This window comes from Neofelis nebulosa, chromosome 4, assembly GCF_028018385.1.
Source record: "Neofelis nebulosa isolate mNeoNeb1 chromosome 4, mNeoNeb1.pri, whole genome shotgun sequence".
In the NCBI taxonomy this organism is placed as follows: Eukaryota; Metazoa; Chordata; class Mammalia; order Carnivora; family Felidae; genus Neofelis; species Neofelis nebulosa.
The window spans coordinates 7,064,281-7,079,035 of NC_080785.1; the positions used below are offsets into that span (position 1 = coordinate 7,064,281).

Genomic DNA, 14,755 nt, shown 5'->3' on the forward strand with positions numbered 1-14,755 from the left:
TGAGAGGATTGAGGGACAGAGTGGGGGCCCAGGGTGGCGTAAGAGGGCCGGATCTTCATCATCCACAGTAGGAATCAAGAGCGAGTATCACTCTAAAATCAACAAACCAGGAACAGCAACAGACATACTGAAGTGTGAGTCTGCCCGTCTGTTTTGGTTCAAGGTCCAAAAGATAGGAGGGACGCCCAGGTGGCTCAGTCAGTTAAGTTGTCTGACTTGGGCTCAGGTCATGATCTCTCCGTTTGTGAGGTCAAGCCCCTCACTGGGCTCTGTGCTGACAGCTCAGGGCCTGGAGCCTATTTTGGATTCTGTGTCTCCCTCTCTCTCTGCCCCTCCCCCACTCACGCTCTGTCTCTGTCTCTCTCTCTCTCAAAAATAAATACGCATAAAAAAAATTAAAAAAACAAAACAAAAAAACCAAAAAGATAGGAGCCAACTGTCCCCCATCCCAAAGCTAGACCACTGAGGCCTGACTTGGAAAGTGGGTGGTTGAAACACTGGGCTGGGACCCGAGCCCTCGACACAGGGAGTCGGTGCACTGGGAGTGAAGAGGACAGGAAGCTGGATACTAGAGATGTTTCTGGAAATAGATGTCAAGTACACTGTGAGGACCCCTCCCCTACCATGGAGAGAGGTGGCACGAGCTACTTTCCCCTGACCTTAAGCCTAATGGGGATGACATCCTGACCTTTATCTCCTGGGCTATGGGGCTCCTCATGAATCCAGGCCTGGAAAAGACTAAAAGGCAGAATCTGATGGGCTCCTTCATGGCGGCCATGTTGGGAACAGTCTACATTCCCAGACTTTGTCAGAGCAAAGGATACCTAAGTGTTTTCCATGCTCCAGATGTGGGCCCCTGAGGGAAAGAGAAGGGTCTGGAGCCACTTTCAGGGACTCTGCCCATGACTGCCTGTTGACAGCCCAGGAATGAGCCACTATGGGGCTGACGGCCAAAACAGACATTCACCGTGTAGAACAGGTGGCAGTAAGGATGGCGGGGGAGCGTAAAGCCCACAAACTCACCCAGAGAATCAGCTTTCAACTGTCTGAGCCACGAGTGGAAGCCAGGTAAAAGCTCTGCGGCACCTCTCCTCCCCACTCACCCACCACTGCGCCCCCCACCCCCGCCCCGGACACACCAGAAGTCCCGGGCCAGGCGGAGGTTAGGAGGAGAACTCCCTTCTTCCTACACAAGACACCAGATTCCAGACCAGAGGCAGGTGGAGTGGGAAGGGGCAAGAAACTTCAGCTTTAGACGAAGTCCAGATAGTTTACTACCCGACAAAGCCTACACTTTTACTTCCTAACTTTGCAGAGGGGGTAAATTTTTGTGCCATTTAAAACTTATAGTGTCAATAATAATACAAGAAACTCCAATCATTTACGTTTTGTCCTGTTTGTTTTCTCACTCATATGTTCGTGTGCCCTCCCCTCCCCTCTTTCTCTCCTCTCTCTGCATACATGTATGAATAATACGTAAATATTACATAGGTGATATTTTTCTGAACCATTGAGACTACACTCTTTTCATACCCCCTTTTATCCCTAAATACTTCTGCACGTATCACTCAAGAAAAACGACATTCTCTCATGGGGTAGGTGGAATTCTAACATGAGCTCCAGGGACCTTGGCCCTTCCTGATCCCTACCCTTTGCAGTGTGGGTGGAACCTGTGACCTGACTTCATACCCGTGGTTATGTGGCATGATGTGGCAAAAGAGAGGTTATGTGGCTGACTCACCTAACCACATCAACCCTTTAGAAGCAGAGAAGTCAGAGCTTCAAAGCATCAACAGGGGCACCTGGGGGGCTCAGTCAGTTAAACACCCAACTCTTGACTTTGGCTCTGGTCATGATATGGTTCATGGGATCGAGCCCCGTGTCGGGCTCTGTGCTGACAGTGTGGAGCCTGCTTGGGATTCTGTCTCTCTCCCTCTCTCTCTCTGTCCCTCCCCGGCTCACACGTCTGCACTAGCTCTCACACACTCTCTCTCTCAAAACAAATAAATAAACTTTCAAAAACAAAGCAGGGGCGCCTAGGTGGCTCAGTCGGTTAAGCATCCGACTTCGGCTCGGGTCATGATCTCATAGTTCGTGAGTTTGAGCCCCGTGTCAGGGTCTGTGCTGATAGCTCTGCTTCGGATTCTGTGTCTCCCTCTCTCTCTGCTCCTCCTCTGCTCACACTCTGTCTCTCTCTCTCAAAAATAAATAGAGATTTAAAGAAATTTTTTTAAAACAAAGCAAAACAAAGGACCAACAGGATTCGACACACTGTTGCTGGCCCAAGGATGGAGAAGGCTGCATGGAAGGGACAGAGGGCAGCCTGCAGGAGCTGAGAATGACCCCTGGTCGAAAGCCAGCAAGAAAACAGGGACCTCAGTCCTACCACTGAGAAGGAACTGGATTCTGCCAACAGCCTGGATGCTCTTGGCAGTGATTGTTCCCAGAACCTCCTGATAGGAGCCAGTCTGATGGACACCTTGACTGTGGCCACGTGAGACCCTAAGCAGTGAACGTAGCTGAGCCCATCTGGACTTCTGACCTCCAGAACTTCAAGATAATAAATGGGTTAAAAATTTAGCCACTAAATTTGTGATATTTATTTATTGTGTGGCAACGGATCTCACCCAGCTAAAGGGAAACCAAAATGGAGGCCACAATTTGAACAGACCCCCTAAACCATTCATAATCACGTAACCAAATCTTTAACTGCCCCAATTTCACCTAAACGGGGGCGTTGACCCTAAACAAAACTGAAGCTTTCTTCATAGCACTGTGACCTTACGGCTTCCAAGCCAGCTGGCTGCGCACAAGAAAACTTACACAGTGCTACTACTCTAAAAAGAACAGAAGTTTCTAGTAACGAATCACAATTTAAAAAACCAAACAACATACTCCCTGAATTCTAACTGCTGAGAGTCAAGCTCTTAACCACTTTGGGTGTGAGGCCTCCCTGTTCACGAACAGTTGGTTTCTTGTTCAATATAATACTCGTATCACGTAAAGCTCTCTGAATTTTCTTTTGACCACCCAAAGAGTGAGGAGAAAAGAACCACATGCACAGAGCTGATCCAAACAAGTAGCAGTGGCAAAGAACAAAGCTGTATTACGAGTGTAAACTATGAGGTTCGCTCTTTGAAAAAATAATGTCTGTGTGTATTTCTTAGAAATAATGAGGCACATTACTAGAAGAAACAGCTAGAAGACTTTGGGGAGGAGGACCCAGCAACAGAGAAAGCCGGGATAGGGTACTGTCATTTTGTGGTATAAGTCCTGTTAGAACTACTTAGGTTTCAAAAACATGATTATGGAGAAATATTTGTAAATAAAAACTGGAAACACACAGGAGACTGAATAGCCCTGAATCTGTTCGCCTCAGTTCTATTCTCCTTGGGGACCGGCCACCTTTGCCTGCCCCGCCACTGCCACACCAGGCCCAGGGGTACTGCGCCCCAACTGGACCTCTTGGAAGCTGTGGCTAAAATGCTGCCAAAACCCTCTCCTTTTGGTTCCCTTCAGAACGAGGGAGACAGAAGGGAATTTCAAACAAATTTTTCTAAGTCTTAGTAATGGAAAAATGGCAAAGGGGCCCTAACTACAAGTGCATGCGCATGCGCACACACACACACACACACACACACACACACACACACCCCCTCCATAAAAGTTCATAGAAATGGTTTGGCTTGCAAAGGCGGACTTCTGATCCTTCCAGGCTACCTCCGTCCGAAGGCTGGCAGGCCCTACCCATGAGTCGGCTGGGAGAAGCTGCCTTGGGTCGCTCCCTGTCTCCTGCACAGCCCCCACTGTACAGCAGCTGCCTCCCTACACATCACGTTGAGCCATTCGAGCTCCCACTCGTCTCTCACCGAGGCCCTCCTACTAGGTTTTGGTTTCCACCTAGTGGCATGACTTCTTGCCCCCAGCTCTGTGAGTTCTGGCTGTAGCTGATGACCGCGCCCGTAGAAAGGGCAGTGCCCACCTGAAGTGTGTGACCTGCCCCTTGGCGTGGGGTGACACTCTTACTAATAAAAACAAGGGCTACCGCATAGGCCCTATATTGGCAGGTCTACTTCTGTCACTGACAAATACTAGTTTCTTAACAGCAGGATCTGAGTTTCCTTTTAGGGGGGGAAACAAGAGACATCATCAAATATGACCAAACTCTGAAACCAGAATTTAAAGCATGGAAGTAAAAGCACAGTCGGAAGCTCTGTAGAGTGATAAGTAGCTCGAAATAAGCAAGTCTACGTACGAAAAGGGCGAGATAGCAAAGCATTAAAAACAAAACACAAACCTCTTCTTTTCTCCATAAACAAAGTGACTGTCCTCTACAGGTTCAGTCCTATTGATGAGACAGCTGATGAGACTGAGGAGGGTGTGACAGGTGGGGGGGGGCCTCCCCTGGAAACATTCTCTCTGTTGAAAAGCTTCAGTCTGTACAATTTAACTGTCAACAACTGACAGAAATTAATATTAAGTTCGACTATATCAAACTGAGACTTTTTTTTTTGAGAGAGAGAGAGAGAGCGCATGAGCAGGGGAGAGGGGCAGAGGGGGAGAGAGAATCTCAAGCAGGCTCCAGGCTCAGCACGGAGCCCAATCCAGGGCTGGATCCCATGACCCTGGGATCGTGACCTGAGCCGGAATCAAAATTCAGACACTCAACCAACTGAACCACCCAGGTGCCCCGAGACCTTTTAAAAACAGGTACAATAGTTATAAAATCTGAAAGAACAAATCTACTAACTGTAAACCCTAACAAGAGCAATGGAAGAATTAGCTGGGCTTCCTGAAAGGATCAGAGCAAAAGGAAATCAACAGCAAGAATGTGCTGCGATGCAGCTTGATGACCATCAGACCCCAAAGACCCACCACAGCAACTACAGCATGAACTACAATGAACTACAGCAACAATGAACTACAGCAACATGACCTGATCACATGGGACAGCCAGGCCCCTTTCTCCAGCCAGTTCCCCTGGATGGAGGGAACTAACCGTGACCTCCAGAGAAAGTCTGAAAGAGCCAGGCAAACTAGTAACTTCCAGCAAGGGGGATTGGGGACGGGAGTGGAGACTTCTAGAAAATTCTTGTACTGTTCGAATTCTTAAAATAATCTCACCTCATATTTGGTGTTATTATTATTATTATATTAACAATATGATTAGCACAAATCTTGAAAAGAGAGGGAATCCAAGTGCCCGTAAACACCTACAAAGCAGGGAATGGAAGGAGTATAAGGCACATGGAATGCACAGAATAGAATAGAAAGAATTTCAGTTTCTCCGTTTTCCAGGTAGATGGTCGGGATTCCCAGGCCTGCTTTCTCATCTGAAAATGCTACTACTACCTGCCGTAGAGGTTTGCTTTAAGGATGAGAGAGAACATATATAAAAGACTCAACACAGGACCAACGCTCAGTAGATGCTCAGTGGACAGCAGAAACCACTGTTATTATTTCCACACAGGAGAATAAAAGAAAAACACAGAAGCTTCCTGTAATACCCAGTATAAGCAGATCATCAGAATATTTGAAGATAAAATATAAGAAGCATTAAAAATGGATGGGAGAGGTGTCTGGGTGGCTCAATCAGTTAAGCGGCTGACTCTTGATTTCAGCTCAGTCATCATCTCACAGTTTGTGAGTTCGAGCCCCACATCAGGCTCTGCGCTTGGGATTTTTGTCTCCTCCTCTTCCTCTGCCCTTCCCCACCCATGCTCTATCTCTCTCTCCCTCAAAAATAAATAAATAAACATATATTTTAAAAAGACTTTAAAAAATGGATGGGAGATTTTTTTAAAGGCTAATAGAACTTCTCTTGGCTGCAAAAATTATAATGGGGTTTTCTTTTTCACAAATTGTGTTCACTCCAAGGAGAAGTTCTTTTTGTAGAAAAATAATTGAAAGCTAGTACCAAATAATATGTGATTTTCAACTCTTAAAGTACTTGTCACAGGAGAATAAAGTATGGGAGGGAAAAAAACTCACCAAAGCAAAACGAATAGCACCTCCACTGTTTCAACACTGTTTTATATCCCAAATACCAGCCCAATGCCCTTTAACACAGGTCATTTTTAACCATACAAATCATTTATGTTTGGCCCCACTTATATTCTCAAGGCTCCTTAAAATACTTTTATTTATTTTTAATTTTATTCTTTTTTAATTAAAATTTTTTAATGTTTATTTTTCAAAGAGAGAGAGAGCATGCATGAGCAGGGAAGGGGCGGAGAGAGAGAGAGAGACACAGAATCCGAAGCAGGCTCCAAGGCTCTGAGCTGTCAGCACAAACAGTTGATGCGGGGCCCAAACCCATGAACTACAAGATCATGACCTGAGCCAAAGTTGGACGCTTAACTGACTGAGCCACCGAGGCGCACCTATTTTTATTTTTTTTAATATTTATTTATTTTGAGAGAGACAGATAGAGTGTGAGTGGGGGAGGAGCAGCAAGAGGGAGAGGCAGAGAAGAGAGAGAGAGAGAGAGAGAGAGAGAGAGAGAGAGAGAGAGAGAGAGAGAGAGAATCCCAAGCAGGCTCCACACTGTCAGCACAGAGCCTGATGTGGGGCTCATTCCCACAAACCATGAGACCTGAGTCAAAATCAAGAGTTGGGTGCTTAACTGATCGGATCACCCAGGTGCCCCTATTTCTAGACTTCTGTGCCCATTTTAATTTCTCAGACGACTAAAGAGGATGTCCCCATTCTCTATAAAGCCTTCCTGACTCTTGCCTGCTACCCTCAAGCAAAATTAATTGCCCTTCCTCTGATGATACTTATTGTTCATCCAACTAAGCATAACCAAGACGGGACTGTCCCTTATTTCCCCCAGTTAGCTAAGATCTCCCCATTCCTAGGGCATCTGGGTGGCTCAGTCGGTTAGGCATCTGACTGTTGGTTTCGGCTCAGGTCATGATCTCACAGTATGGGAGTTCGAGCCCTGCATTAGGCTCTGTGCTGACAGTGCAGAGCCTGCGTGGGATTCTCTCTCTCCCTCCCTCTCTGCCCCTCCCTGGCTCGCTGTCTCTCTTTCTCTCAAAACAAACAAACTTTAAAAAAAAAGAATTACAAAATATTATATATAAAAAAAGATTTCCCCATTCCTAACCGACATAAATTCAAAAGAAAATGAGCACGTGCTTATGTCGTATGCTGTCAGCCCCGATGGTGGGAGACACCCTGTTGTCAATATCAGTTAGCACTGCTTTCACGACAACGTTCCGCAGGGGCTCTGAGGGCAAGGCACGTCACTACTGTGCATTCCTTTCAAGGAAAACCCAACTTCTCATACGTGGTGTGTATTTCTTAAAAATGAATTTCCCCTTCATTCTCACTGCTTTTAAACAGTTCTAGGGGCACCTGGGTGGCTCGGTCAGTTGAGCGTACGACTTCAGCTCGGGTCATGATTTTCCGGTTCATGAGTTCGAGCCCCACATCAAACTCACTGCTGTCAGCCTGTCAGCCCAGAGCCGGCCTCGGGTCCTCTGTCCCCCACTTACATTCGCCCCAAAATAAATAAATATTTAAAAAGTAAAAATAAACAGTTCTAGAGGTAGTGATGCTCTTTGAAGGCATACTTTGTACAAGTGCCCGGGGCCTAAGGCAGGATTACAACACCTCTATTATCACACAAGAAACCAGTTTTTACATCACTTCTGAATGTTCGGGGAGCCACTTAAAAATTCTGAACAATGAGAACAACAAGCACACGGGTCAGGAATGTTCAGAAAATAATCCGTATCTTGGCTGCGCATGAAAGGGCAGGATAAACCAAGGGCTAGGACGTCAGTTGAGTCACAGATATTCTTAGTTCTTACTCCACGGAAGTCACGATACAGATTGCTGCTGGGATTCCTGAGTTCTGTCCAGCTGCCCGTTCTGTAAGGTTGCTGTTATCACAGATGCTAGTCAGTAAGTAAGAGCTTTAGAAGAAGAAAAGTCGCCTTCCCATTTCGATGCCGCATGAGAACCCTGGGTGGAGGAATGGGAAGCAAAGAGAACAAGAAGCAGAGGCAAGAGACAGCACTGTCCCAAGAAGGTAACAAACACTACCGCGTTCCTCATGCGCCGGTGCCCAACCTAGCGACACCGCAGCCAAAGGCCACCAGCCCTTGCCGGCCCCTGGGCGCAATGCCGCGGGCCTGGCATAGACAGAGGGGAGGGCGCCTCCATGCCTTCGCTCACACCGTCCCTCCCTCTGTCATTTCTGGACGCCCTTCCTTCTCCCCGTCTGCCTGGTTTTCCAACCTCAGACTCTGTAAAGGCTTTCCTGGTCCCTCCCTCCGACGCCCAGCAAAATGAAATCACTCTTCTTTAGCGGCCTCAGGGCACTTTTCCCGAACCTCTTTCACGGAGCCTGTGTTACCTTCTAGCTTCTTATTCAAGTGTCTGTCTCTCCCCCAAACCTGCCAGCCCCTCAAAAGCAGAGACCTTCACTGGTGTTCAGCTGGCACGTGGGAGGGATTCAGCATGTCTGGTGGAGGGTGAAAGATGGACGGGCGGGAGCGTGGGGAGGGGGTGAGTAGCGTCCCAAAGCCAGGAGAGAGCTCTGAGGTACAAAAAATATAATCTCTCTCCGCCAATGTACAGGGAGAGGGTAGAAATGGGAAGATGGCCACAAGCCACAGCTGCCCTTGTGGGGTTCCCATGTCAGATGGTGGTGGCAGACAAGGGTCTACGTGAGTCTTTACCCAGGGAAGCCAACAGCTCATAATTCATCCGCATCACGTCTCTGTACAGCTCCTTCTGCCGCTTGACTAGCATGCCCCACTCCTCCCGGGTGAAATACACCGCCACATCCTCAAACACCACCGGGAGCTCCTCAAACACCACAGGAACCTCCTCAAACAGCCCCTCTTCAGAAGGATCCTGCAACAAAGAGCAGCAGTCACTCAACACGCCTCTTATGCCAGACACCCAGTGGGATGCTTTCAAGGTCCTTCGTAAGGACCTTCTCAAGGCCCGTCTCTCTTGGGAGGCTTGCCAAGAGGCCCAGATGTACTCTGAGGCAGCAATGTACCCAGCCAAAGTCAAAGAAGCAAATTTGCGAGGCCCAGAGTTAGTAGGTGAAAAAACCAACCAACCAAACAAACAAAAAACCAAATGAGCCTCAGTCTGATCCTGGGGTCTCCTAGGAGGAAATAAAAGTGCTGAAGAACAGGGGTCCTGGAAGAGCTTACGACTGCACCCCTCCCTGTAAGGTTCTAAGGGAATGCCTTCTATTCATCCGTGACTACAATGATGACCGTCTGCCTCCAGGAGCACCTGCTAAGATTTCCCACTGGGATGGGAAGGAAGAAGAAGTCGTACAGAAGAACGAAAGATGCTTATATTCAGTGACGAGGTTTACACGTGCCTTCCTGCTAAAGGAATTCAGATTATAAATGGTTAGACATATTTATTAGCTCCTAATACCAAACACTAGATGGAATATGAACATGAAGAGAAATGAGCTCTGTTGCTTTTCCAGATTCTGGAAAAACCCACGCTTACTAACTTTAGCTGGGCCCTTCTCATGTTAGGGACGAGGAACATCTGAGCTATTCTCGTTGGAAGTAGAGGGGTACTCCAAATGACTTCTAGTAAAATCCTGCTCGCGTGAAATAGCTGAGAAATGGCAGAGGACCCCGTAACTCAAAAACTCCAGTGAACGCAGTTTCCTTGCGGCCAACTTTGCAAAGAGCTAGAGACCGACTGAGTGCCCGCAAGGTGAGAGCCAGAGAGGTTCGGGACCTGCCGGTGCGCAGGGGGTGGGAGGGAGTGCCAGCTGGCAGCCACGCTCTGGCACAGGTGGACTGTGGCCACGTCAGTCCCCCTGACGCTGTTTCCTCCCAAAAAGACGAGTTTAATCTGACCCACTCCACCGGCCTTAGGGCAGCATCAAAACCCTTACATAAGAGAACGGGCGTGGAGAGATTTTACAGTTTCAAAGGGCTACCTGATTCCAAAGTCAAAGCTGAAAAACTTTTAGAAGTTAAGTATTTAAGAGTTCTGTGGTTGTTTTGTGGTCGTGTATTATCTTCTTGAGTTCTGCGACCGTTTAGGATTCTGGATAAAGATCAGTGTTCTGAATTTAGATGTTCCCTTTATATCAGGAGTTAGAATGTTCTGTCCCACTAATTATGTTTTGTTGTCTGCAAAAGGAAATGAGAACAACAGGGGTGCTGTCTTAAATACATGAGATAATACACGTAGAGCACATAAAATAATGCCTACTACGTTATCAGCACGTTAGGTTATGATAACAGTATAACGTTAGCAGCAGGCGTAGCTACTATAATCTCCCCATCATCGTCATGCAAAATATGTTGTTCTTAGTACAGAATCCTTCCCCTGGAGACACAGCAATCATTACAAACACATTACCTGGCCGGAGGGTTCGGCAGCGTCATTACACAAAATGTTAACATTTGAGGCGCTGTAGATACCATCAGCAATTTCTTTTTGCCTCAATTCAGAAATGCAGTCGAGATACAATGCAGGAATTGTTCCATCCTCTCTCGGGTCCTCCAGTTCAGCTCTGGAGCCGGGCAGGAGCTGGGCCATGTTCTCATAGGCTCCCAGAGGCCCTGGGGGGTACAATATGGGATAATCTGCCGTGAAGAGGTGCTCCGGGCTGGCCAGAACATCTCCGGATTCATCTCGGATGCTCTGGAGACGGGCTGCCCAGATGGGGTCCCGTGCTGCCAAGGCATTGACGCAGAACAGGTGAGCTTTGCTCTTGGCGTGGTATTTGAGCGTCTCTACCTTGAATGGTCCTGTGTAACCTTCGATTAATCTTGACCGTTTGTCCCTGACAGACGGGTATTCTCGGCAGGCAGAGCAGAAGAGAGCCGTCTGCTCCTCGTTCATGACCAACCACGGGAACTGCACAAACCAAGACTTCTGGATAGACCGGGGTTTCAAGGGTTTTTTGCTTTTTCCTGTACAGTCTCCCTCAGTGTTGCCAGGCTCCGTGCTGAAGTGGGAAAGACAGGCTTTCTTCTGAGGCGGCAGGTACGGTCCGGCTTCTGCGGCCGGACTCCGCCCGTCCCCTTCTTCCACGCAGCCCATCTGGTTTCTCCCTTTAGAGAAAAGAGACCAGTGGAATTTGGTCTGAGGTCCTGTAGTTAGAGCCACTGCCACCCATGAAGCCTCTCGGTGTATCAAACACGAAAGCTGGAAGTCACACCCAAGAGTGACACAGGCTCTACTTGGAATTTTCTTCCAGACCCTCAGCGCCCCAGGGCCCACCTCAGCTGACCCAGAAGAAAATCAGAGGGGCTTTAAGCAACTCCCCCTTTTTTTTGTTAAGCATCCGACTTGGGCTCAGATCATGACCTCACAGGTCGTGGGTTCGAGCCCCGCATCAGGCTGTGTGCTGACAGCTCAGAGCCTGGAGCCTGCTTCAGATTCTGTGTCTCCCTCTTCTCTCTCTGTGCACCCCCCTCCCGCTCGTGCTCTGTGTCTCCCTCTCTCAAAAATAAACATTAAAAACATAAAAAACATTATAAACAATAAAAAAACATTAAAAACAATAAAACATTAAAAAACATAAAAAATAAACATTAAAACATTTAAAAACAATAAACATAAAAAAAAAAAAAAAAAAAACCCGCCTGGGTGGCTCGGTCACTTAGGCGGTTAGGCATCTGACTTTGGCTCAGGTCATGATCTTGCAGTCCGTGAGTTGGAGCCTGTGCAGATGGCTCAGAGCCTGGAGCCTGCTTCGGATTCTGCATCTCCCTCTCTCTCTACCCCTCCCCATTCATGCTCGGTCTCTCTCTGTCTCTCAAAAATGAATAAATGTTTAAAAAAAAAATTTTTTTAAACATTAAGAAATGGTTTTAAAAAAATAAAGAGAATGTTGGAGAATGATGTGTATATGTCAGATACACTGGGGAAGGACAGCATTCTCATGTGAGCTGGAGGACAGCAGGGAGAGGCCAGGGATAAGACAGGAGTCCTGGTGCCCAGCTTTCTGCCCCCTCTCTCCAGCTAAGTACCCCTCCTCCCATGCGGGTCCACACTCACCTGGATGGTGGCTCAGGACATTCTTCTGGCCCTGGGCACTGCCCACCCATGGCTCTGGCCCTCGCTCAAACTTGTAGAACAGTTCTGGGTTGGCAATAGTTGGTCCTGAGTCAGGAACAGAGAGAAGCACTTATGAAGTCTTAGATCCCGGTCACAACGTTAAGGAAGGGTCTGTCTGGGACCTCCCCCTCCACACTGTAAGATAATTGGTCAAGGGCACAGGTAGGAATCTTGATACTTCAGCATGGTGGTTTGGAAACTTAGATATCCATGAGGCTCCTAAAAGAATGGGGGACTAAGTGAATGCAGTGAGGGGCACAGTGTCCCTCTTTGAGGCTAAAAGGGTTTGAAAACTACTCCTGGTTCAGAACAGAGACTCACAAACCCAAATGCTGAGAGGGGCCAGGCCAACAACATAACGAGGAAAGCAGGCCGGGTGGGGAGGCTGTGGCCACCCGTGTGGGGGTACAGCTGCCGCTCCCCTCGGGGAACGCAGGGTCAGCGATGCCAGGCTGTACTGCTTTTCAAGAGAAACCAGAAATCATAATTCCATGTAAAAACTCCCCATGGTGAAATATTAACAAATTAAATATTGTAAAGGAACCACCTGGCAGGCTCAGTGGGAAGAGCACGCGGCTCTTGATCTCAGGGTCATGAGTTTGAGCCCCACGTTGGGTCTAGAGATTACTTACGTAACCTTAAAAAAATTAGGGGCGCCTGGGGGGCTCAGTCGGTTAAGCATCCGACTTCGGCCCAGGTCATGATCTCGCGGTCCGGGAGTTCGAGCCCCGCGTTGGGCTCTGTGCTGACAGTTCAGAGCCTGGAGCCTGTTTCGGATTCTGTGTCTCCCTCTTTCTCTGACCCTTCCCCGTTCATGCTCTGTCTCTCTCTGTCTCAAAAATAAATAAATGTTAAAAAAAAAAAAAAAAAAACTTAAAAAAATAAAAAATATTGTAGAGAAACCAAGCAAAAGTGATGAAAGCAGAATAAAGGCCCATGAGCCGTGACTCTGCAACTTTTGGTTTAAAAGAACCGGCAGTTTTCAAACTGGGTTTGGCAGGCCTGGGAGAACCTGCTGTAGCCCCTGTGCCCACAGAGAGCTGCCTGTGGCTCCCGCAGCCTTAGACGGGAGGCGGGGGGGGGGGGGGGGGGGGGGGGCCGAGATGACAAGAAGAGAAAGGTGTGTCACATGGTCGTCCAAGTGAATTGAGAAAATAGCACATACGTTGTACACACGTGTTGAATTACAATCACGTCTGTCCGTGGCACGGAAAGTCTACCCACAGAAGCAGAGAAAGGACATTCAGAAAATAGAAAAGGTGAAATACACCTACATGGGCACGAAGTTTTAAGTGGCTTTAGCTCCTTAAGCCTCTACGACGCCCCTACAAAGGAAACCAAGACTTAAAATGTGAAAGTTGGGTCGAAGGCATGCCAGAGTCACGTGGTGGGGGCTGGGCCTGGGCCCAGATCTCCACAGGCCAGATGATGCTCCTGCTTCCAACACTTACTACCTCCAGTGTCCTGTGGGCACCTGAAACAAAATCCACCCTGCAGCTCCACCCACCACAGGCCAGGCTTCCTGCTGGCACCGTGTGACACGGTAAGGCATCAAGGTCCAGCCCTGACATGCTCCAGTTCCCCACTTCTCTTGGCCAACGTACGAGAAGGAGAGAAGGGGTGGTGCGTGAATCTTGTGCAGTTAAGTTACATAAGGGGCTGCGCAGGTGAATGGTGTAAACAGGCCTGAAAAAAATGGTAGGATTCCAGAAAATTCTCCAGTATGGCAGAGTCGGATATGATTTGGAATGCTGACCTAGACCGAGGCGGTGGGGAAGCGAACAGGGGCCCATACCTAGTGGTGCCACCAGCTTGTCGGAACCACAGATCTCCTTCTGTTGCTGACTCAGCAGCATCCATTCTCCCTGAAGCAAGTATACAGTGATGTCATCAAAGGTCACAGGAGCCTGGAGGGAAAAATGACACCTGCTAAGCACCAATTTCCTCCTCTGATGAATCTTCCGCACCTGTGTTCACACCCCGAGGGCACCTGTGCTCTGGGAACCTATCAAACTAGAGGAGGGGCATCGTCAATCTACATAGAAGACCTAAAGACCCCACCTCTCTCACCTCCTGGGTCCACATTAAGGGCCACACACCGAAACAACTGTCATGGAGAAGGCTGACTCAGGAACTCCGTCATCCTTTCCTGGCACCCTCCTCGCCTGCCACAGTACCCAGTATTCTCAGCCAGTGCCTCAGCAACAACCTAGGGCACACTCTTGTGCAAAATCTTGAACATGGTAAGGAAGACGTATCTAATTTCTGGAAACAGTCGAAAGTCCTTCAGAACTATGTCTGCCGATGAAGTCAGTGATCAAGACAGGCAAAGGTTTACAGTGAAGAACTATACATCCCATGGAGCTTGTAAAATAGCTCTGTTGTATGGGGTGCCTGGGTGGCTCAGTCGGTTGGGTGTCCGACTTCGGCTCAGGTCATGATCTCATGGTCCGTGAGTTCGAGCCCCGCATCAGGTTCTGTGCTGACAGCTCAGAGCCTGGAGCCTGTTTCAGATTCTGTGTCTCCCTCTCTCTCTGACCCTCCCCCGTTCATGCTCTGTCTCTGTCTCAAAAATAAACGTTAAAAAAAAAAATTTTTTTTTTTAAATAGCTCTGTCCTGCCAAAAAGGGGTCCGGGGATCAGAAAATATTTTGGGGGAGCTCTGGTGTAAGATGGTGGA

General features: G+C 48.1%; 1 protein-coding gene across 6 annotated transcripts in view; it reads right to left on the minus strand.

Moving 5' to 3' along the window:
- ZNF862 (zinc finger protein 862) overlaps positions 1 to 14,755 on the minus strand; it is a 36,973-nt gene that overhangs the window by 12,686 nt on the left and 9,532 nt on the right. For 3 of the 6 annotated variants that reach the window (XR_009260139.1, XM_058723891.1, XM_058723893.1), the window contains 4 exons: positions 13,871 to 13,982; positions 12,016 to 12,120; positions 10,369 to 11,066; positions 8,694 to 8,871 (listed from right to left, as the gene is read on the minus strand). Coding sequence is in view for 5 of the 6 variants with exons in the window: in XM_058723891.1 (XP_058579874.1) it covers positions 8,694 to 8,871; positions 10,369 to 11,066; positions 12,016 to 12,120; positions 13,871 to 13,982 (1,093 nt within the window). In the remaining variant the exon portion in view is untranslated. Of the gene's footprint in view, positions 1 to 8,693; positions 8,872 to 10,368; positions 11,067 to 12,015; positions 12,121 to 12,707; positions 12,910 to 13,870; positions 13,983 to 14,145; positions 14,639 to 14,755 lie in introns of those variants that run through there. The other 3 variants (XM_058723892.1, XM_058723894.1, XM_058723895.1) reach the window with 3 other exon arrangements.